The 27,290-nt window shown below is 36.4% G+C and overlaps 1 protein-coding gene across 4 annotated transcripts in view; it reads right to left on the bottom strand.

The window, feature by feature from the left end:
- Rassf (Ras association family member) overlaps window positions 1-27,290 on the bottom strand; it is a 171,859-nt gene that overhangs the window by 70,298 nt on the left and 74,271 nt on the right. For all 4 annotated transcript variants that reach the window (XR_016193599.1, XR_016193600.1, XM_089239619.1 and 1 more), the window contains 2 exons: window positions 22,793-22,868; window positions 13,989-14,138 (listed from right to left, as the gene is read on the bottom strand). Coding sequence is in view for 2 of the 4 variants with exons in the window: in XM_089239619.1 (XP_089095745.1) it covers window positions 13,989-14,138; window positions 22,793-22,868 (226 nt within the window). In the remaining 2 variants the exon portion in view is untranslated. The remainder of the gene's footprint in view (window positions 1-13,988; window positions 14,139-22,792; window positions 22,869-27,290) is intronic.

The raw sequence follows: 27,290 nt of genomic DNA on the forward strand, positions 1-27,290 counted from the left end.
GAGGTTTGACTACCCCCAATATCCCCCTTCCTTGGAACCTTAATCTGCCTATTCCGATCCAATTCCAGGCTGCATTTTTCTTTTTGCAGAGTGTGTGTATATATAGTATATATTTTTTTGGAAAAATGAGAGGAGGACGACCAACCCCTAATGTTTCTTAGAATAACCTTTTTGGGGGCAACAAGAAAATATCTGCCCCTGGGTCCCAAGAAGGCATGCTACTGAACCAATGGGTACGTTAGTTCCAGCAAGATTCAAGATGCATAGGGAGGAAAAAAGCAACTTTCAATTTTTTTTGTTTGATATTTGCAAAAAAAAAAAAAAAAAAAAAAAAATCAGAAATCTACAGATTTTTATTTCAGAATCAATTCTGTGCATGCTCTGCCCCAGCACCCCAGGCTCTGATGCCACTGGTTGTTTGAATGATGTCCCTCTAACACTGGGGGAGTTGCAAGATCTTTGAAGTCATTGTTGGCCCTCTATTGGAGTTCAAAATATTAATATTTACTTTTTTTTTCACCAACTTATAATAATTCCGAAGGATTCTTTTATATTTTTGTGTATATTTAAATAGGTAGAACCAGTGGTAATTTTTTTAAAACTTTTTGAATATGTCACTTTCCTTGTGAGATAGCTTTGAAAATGTTTAATTGCAAAACGGTACGCATTGCTTTAAAAACTGATATGTACAGTTTGTTGAAATAACTTAACATACTGTGTCAAACAATTTGGTATCTACGATTTTTAAAATCAAAGAAAATTTTTTCTGATGAATGAAGCATTGATGTGCTGTTACTTAAAATCTAAAAATTTATTCTAGTGGTCATACACATGAGAAAATGAAGGAATTAACTTTTTTTACAGTCCCCGTGTGCTCAAAAACCCAATTAAAAAGTTGCTGAAAAATCATCATCGTAGAAAAAATATTGTTATATTGAAAGCAGACATGCCTACACTGATGTGAAGTCTCTCAGTAGCAATGAATGTTGAGCTTTACCATGTGGGGGGGGGGGGCACCTGCACAACTTATATATAGTCCAATTTAAAATATATACATATATATATATATTTTTTTCTCTTCTGCAGAAATATGAAATCGGTCTATAAACTAAGGCCGTCAGTCCCCAGCAGTCTGAGTGTCCCTGGTTATGATAGAGACCAGCAAGACATGAAGATAGAGAGGGTGCTAAGAATCTCTGGGTTGGACCAGGCTGCCATATGATGATGATCTTGGCCACTTATAACGATCTCTTTCTTTAGAAAATTGTTTGCAGGAGTTGAAAGAAGAACTGGAAAAAGAATAAATTGGGACATCTTAGGCATTTGTGAAATAAGAAAAAACGGAGAGGAGAAAATCGAACTTGCCAGTGAATATGTATTTTACTACAGAGGAACAGATAATGGAAGAACTAGTGGAGTAGGATTTCTCTCATTCATGAAAAGTGGAAAAATCACATTGTTGAGTTAGATAGTAAATCTGATAGAGTTACAAAGTTGGTTATGCAAATATCAAGCAGATATCGGATACAGATTATACAAGTCTATGCACCAACAACAAGCTATTCTGAGGAAGTAGAAGACTGAAGAATTAGACGAGATGAATAGTAAAGGAAACCATCATATCATATTAAAATAGTAATGGGTGACTTCAATGCTAAAATTGGAGAGAGAAGAAATGGTGAAAGCTCAGTTGGAAGTCATGGTTACAGTGCATGAAACAAGAGAGGAAACAGAATTGTCAAATTTGCAGAGAGCAAACAGTTGTGCACCATGAATTCGTTTTTTAAGAAAAAACCTCAAAGAAAATGGACCTGACGAAGCCCAACTGGAACAACAAGGGAGATCAACCACATCTTATCTAATAAGAAGCATATGATCCAAGACTGCGGTGTTCTCAACAAATTCAATACAGGAAGCGATCATCAACTGGTGAAATGTAGAATAATGCTTATAACACTAGAATAGAAAGAGTGAAACTTATCAAAAATACAAAACTGCCATCAATATGGCAAAGCTTCAAGAACATCAATACAAGTTCTAGTTAGAGCTGAAGAAACAATTTGATTTGCCATATCACATCACTGAAGATTGACAAGATGCCACCATGATGAACAGAACTTTAACCCCCACCCTAAAAGAAATAGCAAAAGAAGTCACTGGAGAAAAATAAATCAAACTGGTGAAGAAAATAACAGAAGAAACAAAGAAACTGATGAAAAACGGGAGAAAATTTCAGATTAAGAAGTGACCCTAAATCAAAAGTGGAATATGCAGAACTTTGTAAGACAGTACAAAAGCGGATTACAGAAGATGTCAGGAAGTTTAATTACAATATTGTAAAGAAAACACTGGAAGCAAATAGGAGCTTAAAATCAGCATAATGAAAATTGTGTGTTAAGAGAAAGAAAAGTTTTGTACTAAAAAGGAAAGATGGAACCATCACAAAAGATGGAAATGAAATTAATAGTATTGTTGAGGAATTTTACAATACTCTATACAAACATGAAGAACAGGATCGGAACAGAGGAAAGCAGGAAGAAAATGGAGGAGAATTTGTACAAGGTGAGAATTTGCACAAGTGGATTTAGTACAATGGATCACATCCAAAGAATCAGGTAAACTAATAGAGAGACAGAAGGAATACAAATTACCATTGTGTATGGCCTTCACTGATTTTAAGAAAGCGTTTGACTCTGTCTTCAGATCTACTGTTGTTAAAGCTCTAGATGTAATTGGGGTAGAAAAGACTTGCATTAATATTATCAAGAAAATATATGACAAAGCAACTGCAATGATTTGTTTGGATAAAGGAAAAGCAAAGATTAAACTTGGAAAAGGAGTATGACAGGGAGATACTAACTTACCAAAACTCTTAACTGCTGTTTTAGAAAAAGTATTCAGAAAACTGGATTGGGATGAGAGAAAGGAATTAAAATAAATAGAGAATTTCTCAACCATTTGCGTTTTGCCGAAAACATTGTTATCAGCAGCAATCTAGATGAACTACAAAAAAATGATACAAGAACTGGCGAAGGCAAGTATTCAGGTAGGCTTGAAAATAAATCTGCAAAAGACTAAAGTTATGTTCAACCTATTTGCAATGAAGAGGAGACAATCTTGCTCAACAACACAGAGATAGAAGAAGTAGAAAGCTATGTATACCTGGGACAAGAAATTGCCATGGAAAACAGAATCATTAATGTAATAAACAGAAGGATCAGGATTGGATGGAACACTTTTGGCAAAAACTGTAATTCTGAAGAGTCACATGCATTTATGCCTGAAAAGAAAGTGTTTAACCAGTGTGTGCTACCAGCATTGACTTATGCAGCTGAAACATGGACACTTAGCAAGATGATACAAAGGAGCATGGAAAGATGTATGTTAGGCATCACAAGGAGAGACAGAAAACTAATCAATTGGATGAGGAAACACAAAGGTATATCATATGACAGAAAGACTTAAAATGGAAATGGGCTGGACATTTTGCAAGAAAACAGGACAACAGATGGACTACAAGTATTCTAAATTGGTACCCTGTGGTGTTAAATGTCTGAGAAGGCGTCCCCACGCAAGATGGATTGACGATATCCGAAAAGTGACTGGAGTTAACTGTGGTGAACAATCCTGTTGTCCATAGAACCTGTTTTTTCCTTACTTGTGCTGTTTGTTGTTATTTAACGAAAAAGGGGAAATTTCTGCATACCGTGCTTGCCTTTCCCTAAATATGGAATTTATTTTTCCTCATATAACGACAACGATAATGACAAAGAAGCCCCTCTCGTTAGCTCGTAATAACTTTTCTCTCTGTAATTGTGATATGATGTGTGCTCGGATGAAAGATATTTTCGATTCAAAAAATTGTGTTTTTCCATGCTATTAATGCTTTATACATGCATTTAATGTAAAAAAAAATATATATATATTTACAGTAACAAAAAATACAGCCAGCTATGCGAGGAGACAAGCCAAAGATGAAGACAAGAGTTGCTGTTGAGTGGAAGGTAGGTGTTAACTTATATTTTGAAGTCAATTTTTTTTTATTTTTCTTAACATGACATTTCACCCATTTTAAATGAATGTTGATGTTTTATAAATACTCGAGGCTTTGGGGGAAAAAATCCTACTGACCGACCTCGTTGTAAAATATATACACACAGGCCCCAAAGCAGAATGCGCCAAAATCTGTGATGTACATTGCAGAACAATCAGCGGTTCCCGACCAGGGGTACGCGAAAAGAAAATGGTAATGGCGGTCATCCATCTTACAAAACAAAATAATTAAAAATTCTTTTTAAAAGTTCATAAAGGTTTTTACTAATATTGTCAGTTGTAATATATTGGCCTCCCTATCAATAAAATCTTCTATAACAGAAGGGTTACGTCCACTGGAAGGTTCTGCCTTCCCTCCTCCCGCGCAACCTATGATCAGGATTCGTGAACTCCTTCCTCTTAGCTCACTTTTCTTCGGTGTTTTAGATTTGATTGTTGACACATGCCGGGCTGTGCATAAAAGCGCAGAATTAATTCGTGTTGTGTTTAACTTTTGTTGTGAGCATTTGTATTGAGGCATGCGCGTGTTATTCCCACAATTTTCTATGTCAACTTTTCTACCAAGCACCTACTACTCACATGATTTGCGCTATGGACCAGTGGCTAAAAACTGGATCTGTGCTCAAGCAGACTGAAACACCAAAATGATATACCGTGCACCTGTAAACGTGAAAACATATTTTGAATCTTCCAAAAGTGATTCTGACAAAGCTACCGAAACCTTCTATTACATTAGCTATCGTATCACGAGACGAAGAAAAAAAATCACACTATTGGTGAAAATATGCTGTCAGATGCATGTTTGCAGAGGAAAGTGTTCATATAATGAGTTTAATACATGTGTCAAGTAATACGGTGTCTCGAAGAATACAGAACATGTCATCAGACGATATTGATAGCACAGTCATAAGTCACGTCAAAGGTTGTAAATTTTTTTTCTATCAAAGTCGATGAAAGTACCAACATTTTGCACATTATTCTGCGCTACTTGTAATTGCTAAGTACTTGAAAGAAAATTCGAAGAAAATATTTTTATTTGTCACCCATTGAAAGGGGCAGGGGGGGGGGGGGGTCGTATGACTGATAAAGACTTATTTGAAGCAATTGATCATTATTTCATTGAAAAAGGAATTCAATGGTCAAAATGCGTTGGGCTCACCACAGATGGGGGAAAATCCACGGAAGGTTGTTACTCCTTAATATGCTGCTATATCCACAGACAGAGCCCTGAAGCGAAACCTTTGCCTCCAAATTTGCGAAACGTTTTGGATGAAGCGGTCAAAGTTGTCAACTTTATCAAGGTGAATCATACCACAACTACAGGTTGTTTCAATTGTTGTGTGAAGACAGGCGCAGCCTTCACAACGATTTGCTTTTGCACACCAAAGTTAGGTGATTGTCTCAGGGTTAAGTCCTGATGTGGCTGTTCGAACTTTGCACGAGGTAGCCCTTTTTTTTAGGACGTGTTTGAAACACTTCATGATTTCTTGTCACAAGTTGAGCTAAATTTAAGTCGGTCACATGGAAGGATTAAAATCCTCGTTCGAAAAATATTTTTCAGAGACGAAAATGGGTGATCGGTGGATATCTAATCCTTTCAAAGAAGAGTATTTTGAACCGGCTTCATTGTTATAGGAGAATCACAGAATAGGAGAAATTGCTAGAGCTCGCATCAGATACCCCTCTGAAGATCCTCTTCAATGACAGAATGGTGAGCCAAGGCAGTTTTTGGGTTCGCTGCGGTGATGAATAAATTGAACTTTCTAGAAAAGCCATAATGTTTTTGTTGCCGTTTGTTAGCATGGAGCTTGTTGAACGGGTGTTTTCTTCATATACTTACATAAAAAATAAATATAGAAGCAAATTGAACACAGTTCCGGATTTGAGTTTGTATTAATTTTCTTTTGAGCTTAATTTTTCAAAACTTTGTAATTCAATGCAGTCCCAAACATCACATTAATTTTTTTCCTAATCTTTGTGTTAATTTGTTTGCTTATTTGAAAAATAAAAAGCTAAATAATGAAAAAAATAGACCATTTAATTCAACATGTACCTTTTTTTGAAGTTTCCAAAAACTAATGGGTAAAACAGATTCAGGGGTACGCGGACTGAAAAAGGTTGGCAACCACTGAATAGCGCTACTGCAGAACAATTTGGGGAATTTTAAGAAAAGTGCAAAAAAAAACAACAAACCGCTATTACATGTATGAGGATTTTTACCGCAGAACATTTCCAGTCAGCTGAGAGCTCGTCTCAGAACAGTGCTAAACATTCTGCTTTGGGGCACACAGGGTCGTAACTAGGATTTTTGCTCCCTGGGCAAACATAATTTTGTCGCCCCTACAACTTTAAAATTTGATAATTTTACAACAGTGTTTTTTATTCCCGCCTAAAATTGCCACCTGGGGCAATTGCCCCCTATAGTTCCGGCCTGTGTACAGATAGCAAGATGATCATATATGCAAGCTATATTCGTAAATGTTAAATTTGTTCATAAACATGGAAAACATGTATTACAATAACAATGTATTATATTTGGACTATATCAATAATGTCACATTTTACATTTCTGTGTTAGTACTTCATGTCGTCTTAAGAGTGTCATAGACCCCCCCCCCCCGGGCAGAGTGATTTTTCTGAAGCCCCCCACATTAAAAATACCTGACAAATTTACATACTTGCTGTCAAAAATTACATGCAGATCTAATTTGCACTACCCCAAACCACACATGAACCTCTTCCACATTCTCTGCAGAACTTCTAATCATTAAATTACTGCAGCACTCTAAGTGATAGGTTGGTTGCAGACACAGATTGAAAAATGTTCAATATTATCAGTTCGGTATCAAATCTTTTGATATACCTTACAGCAGTGGTTGTCAACCTTTTTTGACTCGCAGAGCCCTTTTCAGTATATAATTTCTATGGCGAAGCCCTGTTTGACTCGAGGAGCCCTTTTTTGTACATAATTATTATAGCAGAACCTAGTAGGCATCTCATATTTACTTATGTATCAAATTCACAGATTCATTTTATTGCAGCAGAGCCCCTGGGAGGTGCACATGGAGCCCTTGTGGCTCTGCGGAGCACCGGTTGAGAACCGCTGCTGTACAGTATAATCAGAGGTGCCGACATGAAGAAAACATTGGGGGGGGGGGCTGGTTGTCCCGTATATATATAGCACTCGAGCACGTATGCAGGAGAGGGAAGGCGTATTGCATTGTTTTTTTCAGAAATTATTGGGGGCCTCAAATGGCCTAAGCCCCTAGGTTCCGGTGCCTATGAGTACAATATAATATATGTCATTTGCATTAAATGATGCATTTAAAATTGGCCTGCACAATTTGGTTTTATGAACTTGTTCAAATCACTGGTGGAGAAGGATTTCAAGTTTGAGGTCCCACTGACGATTCCCCCCCATGAGATATAAGCATTAAACATAATAAATTATAAAGAACGAATTCGTGATATTAATGGGTCTGTAGAGAAATTTCAGGGAACAATAATTGTCTGTACTACTGTGTTATACTTATTAAGTAGGAACATGGTTACAAGTGTTCAAGGTAGTTGTTTGAATTGTATAATTGATTTCTGGGTAGGTTATTCATTAGTAATTGTTCTTAGATATATTTTTTCTCCTTATTTAACAAATATATATATACACACACACACAAAAACAAAGGCCACAACAGACAAAATGCCCAACGAGGTGGCTGAAATATATATCTGTCGACAGAGAACAGACTGACCCTTAATATAGTAGTCAGAGAGCAAAATTCAAGCACCTGTCATCATCACTTTCAGTATGGAAAATAGATGGTAGTATGTCGAACATGAAACATGCATACCTCAGATATTGCAATAAATTTGATAGGGACACAAAAACTTATGTATACACAACACTTTTCAAGACATGTCAATTAGAAATTCCCCAGAAAAATATTTATCACGTGTATATGTGGTTTAGTAGTACCAGCAGTTTGTTGGCAAATTGTTTTAGTTGACATGTTATTTTATTTCATCACACCGCTGATACATTGAAATATGTTTGGTACTATTATTTATGTATTTCGGTACTTTGTTATATACTTTATTATGTATTTATTCATATTTGAAATACTTATTAGGTTCTTGAGCATTTACTGAAATGAGAGTCACAAAATGAAAACCTTACATCCATGCTGAAGACAGAAAATGGTGATCAAAGAGTGTATACTCTGATGGATTTAACCATAGATTTCTCAGGTAAGTTTCATTTTTATCTTTGGAATTTTTATGACGTGCACAAAGTTCAATACTAAAAACAACATATAATTTACCCTTTCCCCCCTTTAATTTCAGGTAAAAATGTTGAATGCAATAACACAAATGATGACCTACCAGTGTAAAACTAGAAATCCCTCGTTTTGAGCAACAACTCTATTTTAACCAGCACCTATATGTATATTCATATACAGCCCCAATCATATATGTGTATGAAATACTGTACACACATTTATCTAATAAATTTATCCATGATCGTAAGCAGTAAATGAGTGTTTGTTTCCTTTGTGATTGTAATTAGAAAAAATGTTTATGAATGTTACATTTTTGTACTACAATAAATCTAGAATTAGTTGCAAATAAAACTGCTTTAAACAGTTCAGCGGTGTTGATTTTGATTTATTTGAAACAGAGCTATAATTTATTTTTTTTTGATTAAATGCAACTGAAATCATAAAACAAACAGTTAAATTATTAGAATAACGTTTTTTATTTCTAACTGTTGTTATATCATATGTATAAAATATTGGATCCATCTTATAACGTTCCTATTTAGAATGACTTATTTTTGTCGACTCATCGAAATTTTTTGTCCAAGGTGCTCTCTTTCCTGCTTACAAAGTTTCTCGTGACAGTTTTTTGAAAAACATAAGCGGGATCCACTGTAGTTGATAACTCATGTTGTCAAAAAATTTAATGAAATGATTGGAGTATTGGAAAGAAATTAAAATTTTATTGTGAGATATGGGAAGAATGACATGTGGCTCTAGTAATATCAAAATATATAATATCAAATAATATTTGCCAAACATGTATATAAGGGGGAATAGCTACAGTTCCAACATGTCAAGACCTGATGGACGAATAAGAAAGCTCAATACATTTTCCTAAGTGAGAAAATCATTAACATTAAAACATGAGCATTAAATTCATAGACTTGGAAAATCAATATTTCCCCCCGTGATTGAGCATGACACTTGCTGTATTAACCTCTAACTGGTAATATGTCATGAGAAGTTGAAATTAAAATCTTTCAGAAAAAATTGTAATTTAAGATTTCTAAAAAAAAAAAAAACTTGAATTGTCTCTAAAAAAATCTATATATCTAATAAGAAAATTATTAAAATATCTTATAAGAAAGTTACTAAAAATGAGAGGATACTTGAGCATGGCAATGTAAAAAAAAGGGAAAAAGTTATGCGAAAATAAAGTAAATAAAGCAATTGTTGCCACCATGTTAAAGAAATATTGATTTTTAATACATAGTAGTGGTTGTAAACTTTTTGCTTTGCGTTGATTGGTTGAATGGTGAGCTGAACCATAGAAACGAATGAACCGAAAGACCGGTTTTTTCCTCTGCAACCCGTCGCGTGATCCTAAGGACAATGTTCAATGCAAAGGGGAGAGTGCCACTTAAGGAATTTTCCTTAGCATGTTCCTTAGTTTACGACAAGCGCAGAATGGGCATTATATAAGGAAAGTGGGAGTGTTCACCCCCTGGATGGCTAAAGCATCAGACAGAGCAAAATGGAAAAATTTAAAGATCATCATCATCCAGCAGTGGATTGAAAATGGTGCTTGTTGATATTTTCCTTCAAAAAATATAAATTGAAAGTTCATTTAAATACAGCACACCATAGACACTGAAGCCTAGGAGTTCCGGACACATGAGCCCCCTACCCCAACCAACTTTGCAAGATTGTAGAGTCCCTCAGCAATTCATAAATATTCAATGGAATGCCTCCCTACATAGCAGGGTTGTAAAAAACCCAGCCCAGGCAATTTTTTTGGGCAAAATGGGAAAATTGAATTTCCTTTTTCCACAACCTCAAAATATCTAACTTAAACATATGTGAACATCTTATATTATGTCTAAATATACATTTGTGGTGCATGTTAAACTATGTGTTTGATTAATAAAAGTGACCATACAATAAGGGAATGATTGTACACGAACACATCCACTTCTGCGCAATTGTATCTGAACCTTGAGTTCCATGCAGAACTGTAGGAAGAAGATTGGTTGTGGTAAAATAAATGAATTTGGATGATGAAAATTCTGAGAAATCAGGATGGTGCTTGAATTTTTTTTTCCTAGAAAATTTTCAAACCCTGCAGAAAATGTATCCAAAAGTGTCCTGACCTGCCGAAAATAAAACCTTTAGCTATGTAACCAGAACAATTAAGTAAACTCTGCTAAAATAAGCACTTCTTATTTATGCAGCCTGCTTGTAATGCATTGCTGAGGCTCAATCATACAGCTGTCACTTCATTCATCCTTTGATTCACCTAAGTGACTACCTTGCAGTCTTGCAGGGTGACCTTGATAAATTTTCTAAGTTTATTTCTCACCATCCTATGTATTTTCATTGAAGTCATTTGTTTCCACACACAAAGTGCCTTTGAATATTTTGTGTATAACAATATCAGGAGTCTGGAGATAGCAGTTCCTTGAGACAAAGTGGTGGGCCGATTCTACTACTTCTGACTAACGTCCTGTCTTAATCACTAAGGCGTCACGCCCTGTTGAGGTGTGAGCTAGATCTTCTCTCGAAAACAATGAATTGAAATTGTAGAGCTGTGCCCTTGGCACCTGACCTGTCTCATTGCTGGACTTCATGTGAAAACTCAACGTCATCGTGATCCCGTCGCCTGTGGATTGGTTAGTGGCCAGACCGGATACCCGTGGACATTCGCCTCCAGTTCCCTATGCAGTGGCTGAGCTGTGACCTCAACGTGTGTTTGGAGACACCAAACCCGTCTGAAGCTGGTGTCAGGGAGTTTTCTGCTGTGAGGTAGACACCTGGGAGTGTCTATTGGACGATGTGAACTAAACGTGAAAACCTGGACATAGCGGTGAGACCGTTCAGTTTTATTGTTCTGTTATAATATTGAGAGAAAGGTTTAATTGTGATAATTGTTGTTAAAACATTATATTAATAGTTAATATATAATTGAATAAATACTTATAGTTTAATCAAAATCTTGTGCCTTTCATTGTTGTCATCCTTTCAATGGTTACTGGGGTAAAAATGTTAAATACCGGGAAATGCAAGGTAAACGTTCCAAGAATTCTTAACATCGACCAGCAGGTAGAAGTGCTGCAGGAAGTTGATCCTGATGATAGGTTGTTGGACATCTGCAACAATGAATGTCTGTAAATGGATGACGTAGTTTCAGGTCAAGGGTAAGTTTTTAGAGCCAAAAGTTGGGATTTTTGTACCATTAGCAGAAAACAGAAGCAAGTTCGTTGGTGTTTTGGCCTGAGGTACGAAGTTCTTTGGGAGCACCAAAATATCAGCACTTGTGTCTATGAGCAATTTTGTTTTTGAAGTCTGGTTGACCAAAACAATTCTGTAGATATAGCGATCATTGTTGTGGCCAGTTAGTGATCGCTGCTTCAGTTTTCTAGCTGGGTGCAGCAGGTACATGGAAGGTTGCATTTCTTGGCTCTTGAACCAAAGTTTGTATGGTAAAAACACATACCATTCTCCAGCTCCTTGTACTGTTGATTTCTTGAGCTGCTCGTTCGGTGGGGCTGTGATTGTAGCTATGAGAAGCATGGACAACAGCTGTTAGCTCACTCATCTGCTTGGTAAGTTATGCCACTTGACTCTTCAGTTCTAATTGTTGTAGTGGCACCTGTATTGCAGCAATATTTACTGGAGGGGCCAGGTCACAAATTTTGTCGGTAATGGCTGCAAGTGGTTGAGGTCATCTCCTAACGCAGCAAAGACACTCTGGATTGCACTTGGCAGCCTGGCGAGCCACAGAGGTTTAAGGAGGGTCCTCCCACACTACTTCCGGCTAGTGAGTGCATGTGATGTGTATTAGGAGCTGTGATGGCCACTTGTCACCTCATTCGAGTCCTTGTAAAAGTGTACGAATTCGCAAGGCTTCACTTTGCAAGTGTATGTTGATGAGTCATTTTTTTGCGGCGTATTTGTTCTCAGTGGATGGATTAAGAATGAGATTGCTGGCCAATGTGAGAACGTCTGACTCCACAACTGAAACAACGTGTCCGTAGTTATGTTTGAGAGTTCAAATTGCGCCTCCACTTGGCTGAACCACAGAGTTGGATTCACTTTCCAGAATGGAGAGGGTTTCACCGCTACACAGGAGATTTGTGGTGCTAGTGCAGGCAAATTTTGGTCGCGGGTCTGTGAGGCATGGTTGAGAGGGAAGATACGATGCTAAATGATGAAAATAATGGGAAATAATTACAGGTAGCTTTCTTTTAAACGTCCAACTTGACTGTTACAGCATGAAGAAAAAAATTGAAGCTTAACAATTTGCAGATGCATTAGGATTGATGCTGAAACAACGCTGTGGCACAGTAGCAGTCTCTCAGAATGTGTCGAAGCTTGTCACATGCACAAACATGGAAAGGTCACCATTGTAGGAAGTACTGATGACTCCAAGATGTTCAGAAGGGAAATTTAATTTCAATTGCATTAATGGTATTTAATTAAATTATAACATAATTAGAATTTCCCCCATGACACAAGACACAGATGTGCATCAGCTCCGATGTGTCAAGATAACAACAATAACGTGTAGCCTGCAAGTTGTACACTTCATACCGAAAAATAAAATATACTATGATAATGGAAGTACACCGTGGTGTAGCGATGCCATCTAACAAGTGAAAAATGAACTGTTGCTGAGGGCGTCACACACCACAATATCAAAAGAAAATGGATCATTGATAATTTTTGTCCCACCATGGCATAGGTGGAGATTGACTCGGAAGTCTGGGTGGGCAAGGTCATTATTGCTGGGGGGGGGGGCACGCTGATGATGATGTCAGCTCATATATACATTAGATCAGTCGACTCCACCTTTGACGCTGGGGGGGGGGGGCAATACATGCCCCCCCCCTGTATCTCCGCCCATGGCGACACCTCTAAACATGCTAAGGTACTTCAGGTGAGCATCTTATTGACCTGGGCTACCATGCCCCTATCAAACGAAAATATCCTTTACATTGGTATGCGCTATATTAACCAATTTCTGTTAATTTAAATGCTTTTAGAAGGGTGGTAACCATTGAATTTCTCTGGAAGAGAATTTTTGTGCCCCCTGCAAAAGTTGATCATGCGTATGCCCCAGAATACATATATAGGGAAGATTTGTCCATTAAAAATATGTAGTACTAATTGGAATTGGCGCTACATCAGGGTTCGACTGAACATTTCTATATGCATGAGAGATTAATCCTTCCCCCAAAAATCACAAATCATCAGTAGGCTATTAGGTTCATTGTCTATGAGAGATGGATTTAAATTGCTCTCATCTCTGTCAGACAATGGCTGTAGCATACCACGCATAATAGTCTACAGAATATTTAAAATAATTTTTATGATTTCCATGATTCTTAGAATGTCATATAGATAGCTCATGAATACATTGCTTTTTTAATTGTCTTTAGTTTGGTGAATTTCGAAAACCTGTTTGTTATTGAGATCATCCTCCGTATACTTGATTTATTTTCAGTCACGATTTATTTACCTCCAAGAGGAAGAGAAATTACAAATCAGAAGGGAAAATGTTCTTCAGTACATGTAAAAGAATACATCTCTAATTGCTGAATTAAAGGGTTGAAAGATATATTTTCTATGTAAAAATGGGCTGTCATAGAGATTAATTAATCAAATGGAAATTTGATTTACCTTTTGAGGTAGTTGTGTGCCCACAGAAAACTGACAACTATTCCTGCGTCTTACTGGCATTCTATCATCATGATCTTCTTTTAGATGAATTGTGTTATTGACACCCCAATATATTCTCAAAGATCCCTCAAGTATCAGTCTGCCATTTCTCTAAAAATGAAATTAAGATAAAATTAATAACAAGAAGCAAGGCAAGGAACAAAATATTATTAAATAAGCAAATAATGTAAAATAAGAAGACTTGAATCCAATTAACCCTCTGGCTGCTCATCCCGCGATTTCCACGGGCAACTCAAATGTAGCAAAATCTGCTCATCCCGCGATTTCCGCGGGCATGCGTTTTTCTTCCTTTATTGAGGAGCGCATCCCGTTTTTTCCCCGTTTAACCACTGAAATAAATTATAATACAGTATTAGACATTTCATTTATGTTTTGGCCAACAGATGTCGTTAGTTGTCCACTAAATTGCGGCATTTGAAGGCATGTGGTATTACCGCTCAAACTTCACTTTTTGAGTGAAAAAAAATTAGACAATTTTTGAAGCAATTTCGGTCCACAAATTGAGCAGTCAGAGGGTTAAAAAATTTACCGCAATGAAATAAGTTTATTCAATAAAAGAATAAGAATTACACCAGGGGTCATCGACCAAAAGCCTGCCAAGTTTTTTGCTGTGGTACGGCGGTCATTTGGAAAAATATAACTATTCAATATTGAAATTTGTGCAAAAAGTTATAGTTCGTTGCAAACAAACAACATTAGAAGCATTACATTTCCTAAAATAAAACTGTGGAATACGTTGGAATGAAAAAGGTGATTCAACAGCATTTCTTAAGAGATTTTACAGGATGACCAACTCAGATCGATGCATTATCTCAGGGTGTGTCATGCTTAGCAGTTCCCTATGCTTCCGTAAAGGATGCTGCTCCGGGCTCTGGATAAAGAAAAGAGATAGTGCTTGTATGTGATAGTTGCAGGGTTGGGTTTTTATGTCAAAAACTGGTTTAAACCATCAAAAACCTAAATGAATTATTTTAGATAATGTTTTGAACATAATAGGTATATAACATGATGAAAAACTTATTTTTTTTGCATATTACAATGTTTTATATATTTTTAAATTAATTTATTACAGCAATTAACCCATTAATGACAATTTTTATTTTTTAAAAAACAAAAAATAATGTGAGAGTGGAACTACTTCCACCATTTGGTTCATTTATCTAAGCTACTCATTACCTGTGTTCAAATGCAGTCAAGTGGTTAGGGAACTAGCTTCTCACTGTGCAGGTCTGGGTTCGAATCCCGGTTCAGGCATGGATGTTTACTAACACTAACAAATTCCCTGGACGGATCATGCTGATCCCTTGGGAATACGTGAGGATCACGTTATTTAAAAAAAAAATTTGCTAAGCGGAATAGAGCTGCTTATTCAAAATATGTATGATAAGGTATCAGGGGTTAGGTTTTTGACTTCAGAAACTAAATCAGTATTAAAACAGTCATAAACTTATTGTCAATATTGTCAAATAGTTTTTTTAACCTGATAGATATGTTAAATAACAAAACACTTACTTTTATGTAGATTAAAGGGTTTTATATTCGGAATTATAATTACTGCGAAAAAATATCTCTTTTGATATTTTAAATTTTCTGATCTGCCCAAAATTTTATTCCATATAAAAATTCACACACATGCAGCAGTTGTTAATACACTAATTAAACTCATTTATTTTCACCTAAAAATTTCTGAGCTCTGGGTGTATAAATTCAGAGCGTTTTAAAGAGTATTTTTAACCAAAGCAGAGCTGACAGGACTTGATACCCACGTTTAAATGCAGCTTCAATTGGAGGAAAACCATTGCATTATAAATGCAGTAAATGTATCATATCATAGTACACAAGAAAGAATAACTAAGTTTGACTAAGGATAAGTTACAGGAGTTACTTAAGCATCATATACAAGCTAGTATTGCCAAATTAAATGACATCTTAGTCCTACAATTTACTATTTTGATTGATAGATATATTTCAATGTTATGCACAATAAGAGTATCTTTTTAAGTATCTCTCTCTCTCACACACACTTATCTGTTGTAAAAAGAGTACAGCAGAGGGTTCACATCTATACACAAATATAAGCAGTTAAAGAAATTTTGGAAGGTCAAGAACCATCTTTTAACATGAAACACAAATCAGTTTCAGACCATGCCTTGTTTGATGAAAATTGTTTGTATTGGTGTGTACTATCACCTCTTAAAGTTTTTCCCATCTTTTCTGAATCAACCTGTATGCAATAAATACTTTATGTATATATGTTGAGCATGTTAGTTTTCTTTATTTTCTCATATAATGTTACATGCATTTTGTATTGTAATGTCTTTCAGGTTACTGTAATTTTCTGTTAACGTTTCTCATTCTCCTATTTTTTAAGTGTAGTTGTTTATTATCTAGTTCTCTTAGCAATAGCATTAGTATGCTTCAATCTTGATTAGTGTTGTGTAGAGGTTGTGAAAGGTGGTTTCTCTGATCTGGGGGATGGTAGCCGATAGCTTCAAGTGTGAGAGGTGTTTGGAGAAGGCAAGGTTAGAACTCTACATTGAAACGCTATGGGAGAGAGTTAGGGTTTTGGAAGGCCAGGGTATAACAGAGCCACCTGTCGTTAAAGGAGCAATCTCCACGAACAGCGACAGTTTAGAGCAGTGATTCCCAACGTGGGCGTTAACGCCCCCCTGGGGGGGCGATGGAATGTTCCAGGGGGCAATAGAAGCTACGGATATAACATAGGATCCTATGGGTTAGATTGCGTTAGAGGGCGATGGGAGAAAAAAATTTCTGAAGAAGGGGGCGTTGGGACAAAAAAGGTTGGAAAACTATGGTTTAGAGGGTGAGGATGAGGTAGAGGGTGATAGAGAGAGAGGGATTTAATTATCAAGGATTTTCATGGTTAGGGAATTGGGGGATCGGGGTGGGTAAGGATTTTTAAGGTTTCAAGCACTATTGTCTTCCTGGGGGGAAGATTGGCAGCGTTCAAGACGTTTTTCGTAGATGAAAGCTCCCTGGGAGGGTAATCATATGAGTGGGAACAAATCGAGTAGGAGAGAATATTAGTGAGCCTCTATCAGAGTACCAGGACTTGCTATTATCTGCTCGAGAGGGGGGGGGGGTGAGGATACAGATGTGGCAGCGATTCCAGTACTACCAAGGGGTAGTTAAAGGTATAGGAGTAGAATCCACCACTTTAACTTAGGCCTGAAAGACATTTGCTCCTCACTTGAGGTAACATTCTTAGAACATTCTGTATTCACCAATAGTTGGCTTCGTTGGGATGGGATTCACCTAAATAAGCATGGGGGGGGGGGTCCGGGAGGTTTATGATAGGCTTAGGTCAGATTTTTTTTACTCCCACAGCACGTAGATTGGAATGGGCCTTAGTCAATGATTATAATAACAGTATTAATGGGGGAATAACCCACCTCTCACTTGGATAGTTTCTCTATCGACACTAAATCATGAGGAAAATTAAAATGTGTTCTAATAAATGTCAGGAGCTTGGGTAATAAGAAAGATTTTTTTAGAAACTATGATAGCTGTGGAGGGCCTAGATTTTGTAGTCATTACAAAATCTTGGGCAAATGATGGGGGATGAATCATTCTTATACATCTCAGGATATGACACTTTTTAACAGTAGAGCAATGGAGTGGATCAACTTGACCCATATCAAAATTTGTTTTTATTTATCTTGAAAACTGAAGCACAGATGGCAAAAAAAATTCTGCGATTTTTCATGATTTTACATGAATATTAATTCATGAAAATGTTATTCTCTTAAAATTTCGTATTCCAGAGCTATAAGCACTTATACCTAGAACCACGGTTTGGGTCATTCTGACCCAACGTACTGTTCTATGGGAAAAAAGGGGTGTAGAATTTTCTTGGAAGTGGTTACTCTTCTCTAAAATGTATTTCTAAAGACAGTGAAGAATAAAGGTCTTTCAAGGTCAAGGCCAATTTATTGTTCGAGGAGATTATCTTTTTTTTCAATGAAGGAACAGCAAGTAGAGCTGAATATTTCTTTTTCTTTGTAAACTTGATGAATACCTGGTATTCTGACGGGACTAAAAAAAGGTTTTGGGAAAGTAAAAACCCAACTCAAGAAAAAACGTGTAGCTGAAATTTCTGTACGCAAATGATGCCACAGAAAGGGAATAGGATTCCAGCTTGCAGTTGAAGTGGACACCAAATGCATTTTGAATTGATTTCCAAACCTAGGGAAGGATCAGCATCCAATGAATCTCTCTTTCAGACGTAGTGATGCAACTGATCAAGCTATTTGAGAACAAGGACAGAAATCGAACTACTGGCAACTTTTTTCACTACACTGAAGATCATAAGCGGAGATAGACTTGGAAGTCTGGGGGGGGGGGGGCAAGATGATGATGTCAATTCATATATACATTAGATCAGTCGACTCCATCTTTGACGTGGCCCATGCTGAAGATGGCTGAAATGCTAAAAGCCAAAGAAATACGAGCTTAGTAGGGACGGTGAGACAAAATCGAAGAGAACTACCTGACACAATAAAGATAGTGAAACTACAGTTGCATGAAACATCACTACTAGCATACAATGATGTCATAATGAAAATTTATTGAGCAAAAAAGGGGGAAAAAAATGTTTTATCAGTCAGCACGCTTCATCTGACAGTCGATATCAACAGTAGTAGAATCAAAAAGCTTCCCCAGAAACTATTTCACACTAAAATTCAATAAAATTTGCCATAGATGTAACAATCAAATGACCAGACAAACATTCGATGAAGGAGGTGGCCTCTGCTCACATTTTCTACAACATCCTGGTTCTCACTATAATTCCTGGATTTTGTATAGACTATTACAAAACAGTGAAACTATTTTTTGGACGCAGTTCCTCTAAAATCTTATTGAAGAGATATGTTCATCATATGTGTCAGGTTGCACAAGAGGACATGTTTGTGCGCTCTTGATCGTGGTAACTTCATGAACCATCACACAAAAAAGATTCTAGGTAACACCAAAAAGTGGAAACAAATCTGTTAATTTTTACATTAAATTGGCATGGGTTGTGCAACAACTTCAAAATGTTGTAAATGTACAAAAATCACAAAAATAATTTGCTCCAAACTGCTCATCATAAATTCCATTTATTAGTAAGAAATCAATATTTATTTTGACAGATCATATTATAGACTTTCTCATACTTAGTTTGATATACTCATTTTACATCTTTGTCATATTATGGAATTACTGAAAAAAAGTTTTTGTATTGAACGGTTTACTGTGTAAAAACTCTTATTTTTACTGAATTACATTATTTTTCAGCTAATTTGAAGTTAAACAACATTGAATAAGAGTAGGGAAAAACCCAAGAACCGAACATAAATTCCTGTTTTTGCTACAGAACACCATTTTTTCACAGTTTGCGTTAATTTGATGCAGTCCACTAGTGTTAAGAAATAGATTTGATAGGAAAGGGGGTGGGGGTGGAGTCTTGATATACATGAAATAATGTTTGAAGGCTAAAGAGTGTAGCGTGCAGAGAAGTGATATTGAAACTATATGGGTTGAGCTTGAAAACAAAAGATATCATAAACTTATTGTAGGGGTTTGCTATAATCCACCAAATAGGGATCCAAACTACATAGCCAAACTTCATAAACTTTCCTACACATGTAAGCATAAGAGGGTTGTCATATTAGGGCATTTCATTTACAGGTGTATTGATTGGGAGAATCTTTCAACTAGAGATCAATATGAAAGATTTGCTTAAGTTGGTGCTCGATAATTTTGTATCAGCATGTATCAGAAGCCACTAGGGGTATTGTTATTTTTGATTTAGTGCTCACTAGTTCCAAGGATCTGGTTGAACATGTTTCGGTGGGGGAAACAAATTTTCTTCTACTGATTATTGTGTTGTTAGTTTTCTCTAACTTTTTGTTATCAACCTTACCCAAAGAAAAGAATGGTTCCTTGTTTTTGGATAACCAATTTTGATCTTTTGAGAGAAAGAATAGCAGGAATTTTCAAAAACCAGTTGGAATCAGTCGGGGTGGTAAGTCGATGGCAAGAATTTAGTATGATGCTGTCCTATGTTCATACCCTTTCGCTCATACCTTACCTATGTTCATACCCTTTCGCTCATACCTTACCTATGTTCATACCCTTACCTATGTTCATACCCTTATGATGTCACACCCTTTATTTGTAAAAAGTGTGTTCATCACAGCCTCTCTGGTTCACGGATAGCGTGCATAATCTTTATCTGAAAAGAAAAGAGCATTCGGAGAGTATAAAAGTGGACGAGGTGACCTGTCATTGTTTACTGATAAAAGAAGAGCATTAAAAAAAGGAACAAGGGATGGCAAAAAAGAATTTAAATCCAAGTTGGCAGGTAATATTGGCTCTGACCGAAAATCGTTTTTCAGGTATCTCAATAATGGATCTTGATAGGGTCTGGGGAGAAAGCAATGTTGGCATGTGCAGTGCTTTCAATGACTTTTTCATGTCAATTGTCAATATTCCATGTATGGGTGTTGCATGGGGTGATAAAATCATCAACGACATTCAAGTAGATGTGGAGGTGTTAAATCTTGTAAAAAATGTACCTAGGGTCCTTAGGGAATGTGCTAATGAATTGCTAGGGACCAGTAGCATTGCTGAGGGTATCATTCCAAGGGATTGGAAGCTTGCTAATGTGGTTCTGATAATAGAGAAGCAGTGTCAAATTATCGTTCAGTAATTTTGATGAGCTTCCTCTCGAAAAGTTCGGAAGTTATTATCAAAAAGCAATGGGTGAAGTGGTGAAGTGAATAGATGAGAATAATGTATCGTTGGATAATCAGATGGGTTCAGAAAGGGGAAGCCACGTGTAACCAACCTCCTTTGCTTCTATAATCACGAGAGTAAGGCTTTGGGTAAGGGCAAAAATGAAGGTGTTGTTTACCTCGATTTCCAAAAGGCATTTGATTGGGTCCAACATGGTAAACTCTTCAAGCATTTATATGGGATTGGGGGCAACTTGCTGAACTAGATAGAATCGTGGTTAAGAGATAGGTCATAACGGGTTATGGGGAATTCTCTGATTGGACAGGTGTCACAAATGGAGTCCCTCAAGGAAGCTACTCCAGACCAACTAAAACAGAATTGCAGAATGGACAAATAAATGGAGCATGACGTTCAACATTGACAAGTGCATGGTCATTCATTTTAGTATGAATAAGCTACGCTTCATTTATGAGTTGAATGGTAAAGTTATTTCTGATGCAACTAGTATCACTAATTTGGGCATTCCTATTGGCAAGTGACTCAGGTCATTGTTTCCGGGTGGTCAGAAAAGCAAATGGAATGCTCGGTTTCATTCTTAAAAATATCTTTTCGCATTATCTTAAAGTCATTCTTCTGCAGCATAGTCTGTCTGGGCCTGGAGTATGTGGTATGGTTTCGAGGACCACATCTACAGAGGGACACAGAATTGTTCGAAGGAATACAGCAAAGAGCTACGTTGATACACAGGGTAACTTAGGCTATGAAGAGAGACTTGATTTTCTGAATATGTTTATATTGAAAGAATGTAGGTAATGGGGGTGGTATATGAACCACATGTTTAAAATATTCAAAGGGATGGGTAAGATGGACCATGAGTTATTAGTATGCAGTTAAATCGTAAGCTTCAAGACTATTGATTGGTAAGGGACAACTCTAGGTTGTTATGAAGCAGGGAATTTTCCTCTAATATGGTTGTGAATAACTGAAATAGCTTATCCCCGGTGTCATGAAGTCTACCACAATTGACATAATAAATATGATTTTCATGTTGGGATAAAAAAGCTATTCATACTTAGACAAGATAACCTTGATGTTTTATGGGCAGTGCATTTCATCATACTTATTAAATTTTTCATGATAATTACTATTATAGATATATTTTACATCCGTATTTCTTTATGGATATATTTTTCAGCCACCTCAGGCATTTTGCCTGTTGTAACTTTTTTATTTGTAAAACAGTTCAAAAATGAAGTCTCTCTTCATAGCTTAAGCCGTGTCTAGCTCTTCTCTGCACCCCCTCTATCAAGTCTCTGTTCTTTTGAAGAAATGGTCTCCAAAACTGTATGACATACTTTAGGCCTGGATAACTAAAACCTTTAAAAGCAGAGAAAGCTGGTTTTTTTCCGAGGCTTTGATTGCAACTAATTTTGTTATTACTCATATTGCAGGATATTGTTAATTCATGAAGTCAAAATTTGTTAAATTTTTGTATTAATTTAGACTTTATAATGAGCGCTGACTATATATTTTTTATCCATTTTTTATTTCCCCAAATATTACAGTGATTACAAAACAAATGAATTATTGAATAAATCACACCCTCCTTCCACCTCCTTTTCCTAACAAATATATATCGTCACCTTAGAATGAAAACCTCATGCATCTAAAACTCCTAACTTTACAGGAAGAGCAAAAAATGGATGGGACGGTCCCATTAAATAACATACAAAAGAGGTTCATTTTTTCTCTACAAAAAGCAGATTGTTGGCAATCATTATTATTTTTAAGATGCAATAGGTGAGATATGATGTCAATCTAAAACTGTTGAAAAGTCATTTTCGAAAAAAAAATGATGTTATGATTATAAGGTGACAATATGTTTTCATTTCAAATTACAATAATCATACTTTAAACAGATAAAAAGGAAGAAAAAGGACAAAAAATTGTTGTCACTAGCACTTTTTTAAACAATTTTCTCAACTGAAAAAAAGATTTCTTGCCTCTCTACTTTGAATAGCTCCACTTTTTCCTTCGTAGAACTGATTGTAAAGACGTAACTTGGCATCAAGATGAGTTCTATGAAAGAATAAATAAATTATAAACACATGCAATAGTAGCATAGTCTTGAGTCCAAATTTGTTCTAAAATGAATCAGAATACATCAAAACAGTAGAGATAATATGAAGAATTTCAGAAAAATCATATTTCATAAATTGGGGATCAATTGATTTAATTTTGATACAGGAATAAAAGTTTTTCCCCCCTTTAAATTCTGAGACTCCAAGCAATTTACTGAACTAGATCAGAGAATGATGACTTATCATAAAAAATTCTACATAAATTACATCAAATACAACATCTAAAAATCTTTATTTGCTCTCAATATTATAACTGCAAACAGGTGAATTACAAAAATTATCATACATACTTTAAAATGATCTAGTCATTGTGCAGAGATTTATCATTGTATCAAGTATTGTTGTAGCAAGGTTCACTGTGTATAACAGTTAATTAGCATTAAATTAAGAATGAAAGTAATAAATTAAACTGAAGAATTAAAGAGAGAAGAATTTTAAGTATTAAAAAAAAACACATTATTATTTTGCCAAGTGTATTATCTGTACGTGTAAGAGTGTTTCATCACTTCTCGGCCTTTTGGCTAAGATCAAAGTGTGTTTCAATTAGTTAGCTCTAGTGTGTATCAGAATTATGAGTATTATGTCAATCACAAGAATGCAATGTCAGAACGGAAGTGCCAGCAAAAGACTACTAAGTCGTTGCTGATGGAGCACCAGGAGACAGAAAAAAAAAGAAAAGGGGTATGAACCACAAAAAGAGAACTAGAGAAAAGAAAAAGATGGCAGAGGAGGAGGACAGCCCAAGTAAGGCTGCAGTATAAGACAATTGAAACAATAGTTAACAAACAATTAGAGTATTTAAAGAAGAAAGTATAGAATGTAAATTGAAAATGGTAATTAAGTTTATCTCAAGCAAAGTTCAATCTGTTCTGTTACATTGAATGTCATTAATTAGAGCAGTGTTTCTCAACCTGGGGCCATATGACCATCTTGCAGTCCTGGATGAAAATCAAGTTCAACTTAAATGGGGGGCCACGACAGGCTGCTAAGGGGACCACAAAGTGCTATGAAAAAAATATTCAGGTGAAGCTTCAAGTGAAATATGGTAAGGGGAAAAAGTGTGACAACTTTCACAATGAAGTGGAACTGCCCATAGAGCCAGGGCCGTTACAATACATACATCTACATGGACATATAGCCCAGAGCTTTTAATTACATAGAAGAGCTCCACAATAATGAGATTTGATTTTAAAAAATTCAAGAATAAGTATATAAATTTGTACACAGGTACTCCCACCCAATTAGGGGACACCTGATGCTTCTAATATGGCCCGACATAGAACCATATCCAGGTATGGCTCAGTCTGATGTCAATAGTGGGTCCTGCATGATGAGATTTGGTACTGTAACAGTATGAAACCATGACAGGTCAGAAAGGAACCACTCCAACAGCCAAAGCCGAAACCCCTGAATGAATGAACACCAGAACTTTGCCACTGGACTTATCCCGTTGCCGAGATCTCTTCCAGCCCAGCTTCGTGGCAGAGTCTAGAACACTTTATTTTGTGTCAAAACAAACAGACAAACAAACAAAATTTTGAAGCTATAAATATGAAATTTGGTCAGTAGTTTTATTTCATCACATAAAGACTCGCTAAGAATGGGTTTACTGAAACTCGACCTCTAAGGGGATTCAAAGGTTACATAGAGAAATCAAACCAAGCCGAAACAGCTCTGAAGCTATATTTATGAAATTTGGTCAGTAGTTTCATTCCATGGGATTCTGTGTTCAGCCACAGCTTCAGTGTTCACTGTTATAAAAAACCAATTATCCTCTGTTGAAAGTTTTCTTGTTTTTTTTGTTAAAATCATTTTTTTAAAGTTCTTTTTGTAGTCTCTCCCCGCTTCACTTACTTTAAAAAACAAGGAATTTATTTTTATGATAGATAAGGAATGTGGTGAAACATCAAGAAATACAAGCATGGAAGTGGATGGCCTGTGTTTTCCAAACCAATCATTCAAATATGGACATTTTGAAAAAAAACAGACTTCCGTGGATTCTCTACGTTTCATACCATGTTAGTTCCGATTGGTAATAAGTTTCCCAAATCGAAACTCTTCAGCCAGGCATTATCTGAAATCGATAGATTATTGAAAGATCTACAGACTGTGAAATACACAGCAAAAGGGCGACCCAATAATCAAAACCATGAACATTAATACAGCAAGTGATCTTCTAGATTTGAAATCAATCATGGGTATTGAAGTTAAACCAAAATTCATGCTGGATGAACTATCATCAAGATTTCTCGTGTAACTTTAATGTTAAATTTGATGATGACTTAGGAAATTTTGCTGACGAAATTGTGGAAAAAAATGACATGTTGGTTCTATCGATATGTCACTTCAAGTACAAAGGTAAGCCAACAACCACATTACTCATTCAATCGTTGGGACATTACCTACCAGAAAAAATAATTTTACAGCTTGAACATCACAACATATATAACTGTTTATTGATAATGCCGAAAATGTCACAAACATATGCATGCTATGAAGAATTGTTCTGCTGGTATGTTGTGTATGGAAAATTCTCAGAAAATCATCCCACCAAAACCTGTATATCTCAAAGACTGAAATGCAGTAATTGCATGGAAGAGCACATGGCGAATGACAAATCATGTGATTTCTTTAAACAGGAACAAAAAATTTTGGATTTCAAATGTATCAATCACATTACATTAGCCAATGCACGTAGGATTTTTGAAGAATCAGAAAAATTCTCAAAGCGCGAAATCATTACAGATACACACCAAAGCAACATTTCAGATACGTTGAATCGGATTACCAAATCTGAGATAATGTTACCTGACATGTTTACCAAGATGCATGATGATTTAGGACTGAATAATGAGAATTTACCAATCACAAATAATTTCTGCTTGTTTATAACTAAAAGTGAACTTGATGAACTTTTTAAATCATTGAGGTTGGAAATCACTCCAAACATGATTGAATTGTGTGTGGGTGAAATTCAAACTTTACCCAATAATCTCAGTCCACCAAAAAAACCAATTAAGTATGGAGCTACAATTCCCCCTAATGTGGGTACTCAGTAGTGTATTTACAGTGGGGCTAAGCGGGCTATAGTCCAGGGTGGCAAATTCGGAGGGGCAGCAAATTTTGAAGTAGAGAAAGAGGGGGAGGGGGGAGAGAAAAAACATTTTTTATTTTTATTTTTCGTAAACCTGTGGAAGTGTCGTGTCATTTCTATTGTAAATAATATATAATTATTAAACCATATTGTTTATTTTTTGTTTTTTCCACACGGACTGTTGTTGAAGTAAAAAAATATATGATTTTCTAACCTTCCTATTTACAGTGTTATTCACTGCCTTCCCAAATAGTATTGTCATAAGTAGAGGTGGGAGGGTGAGAGTAAGCATCCAGAGAAGAAAAGCAGCACTCATTTTAGATTACTGAAGGTGTTGGAAAAAAGACAAGAGTTTAGCTGACAACCCATAGAACAGGGGTTCCTGACCTTTTCAGCCGCGACCCAAAATCAGCAGAAAGATCAGCTTCAAGACCCATATGACTGTTTTTCAAAATTAGTGAAAAAAAGTGGCGCAATAAGTGCATTTATAACAGGACTGTATGTGGATTTGTATGATTCATCATGAAAGCCCCTGCAAATCACATTTGGGTCGTCATCCATAATCTCAAGAGCCCCTGGCTGTTAGCGGATTTGTACAACACATCTTGCAAGCCCCTGCACAACAACTTTTGGATATCACTCATAGCTCAAGAATCCCTGGCTGCAAGTGAATTTGTTTGACCCCCCCCGGAAGCCCCTGGCAAGCAAGCCCTGGTAGTGATCCATAACTCAAGATCCCCTATCTGTTAATGGATTTTTGACCCACCTCAGAAACTCCTGCTAATCAAGTCTGGGTTGTGACCCATAGCTCAAGTCCCTGGCTTAGTGGATTCATACAATCCCTCTCGGATGCCCAGTGAATAACGTTTCAGTCGGGACCCGATAGCTCAGAGTCCTTGGTTGTTAATGGATTGGGACAATGACCCATAGGGTAAGAATCCCTGCCCTAGAAAGAAGGGGCTTATCTTCTTTAGAAGGCTATCTATGGATGGTGTTGGTACAGTGGTCAGGAAGAAAAAAAAGGAAGAGGGTTCTTCCATGACTGTGGAAGCTGCTGCACCATTCCCAGCTGACCACAAAGAACCTTTTAACAGCTCAATTTTGGCTCTCTTGACAGAACATTCTACTGATCTTAATGAGGTCCACCATATCAGAAAGAATCTTCTGTAACAAAGATGCTTTTATTGGCACCGGTTTAGGCTTTGGTGAGTCTTTGGGCTATGGTTGACCATCTAGTGGGGATAGAAACATGTATTAAGTGGCTAT

Source organism: Pholcus phalangioides, unplaced genomic scaffold, assembly GCF_987345545.1.
Source record: "Pholcus phalangioides strain wild (caught in Gottingen) unplaced genomic scaffold, Ppha-v1.0 ptg000011l_1, whole genome shotgun sequence".
NCBI lineage: Eukaryota > Metazoa > Arthropoda > Arachnida > Araneae > Pholcidae > Pholcus > Pholcus phalangioides.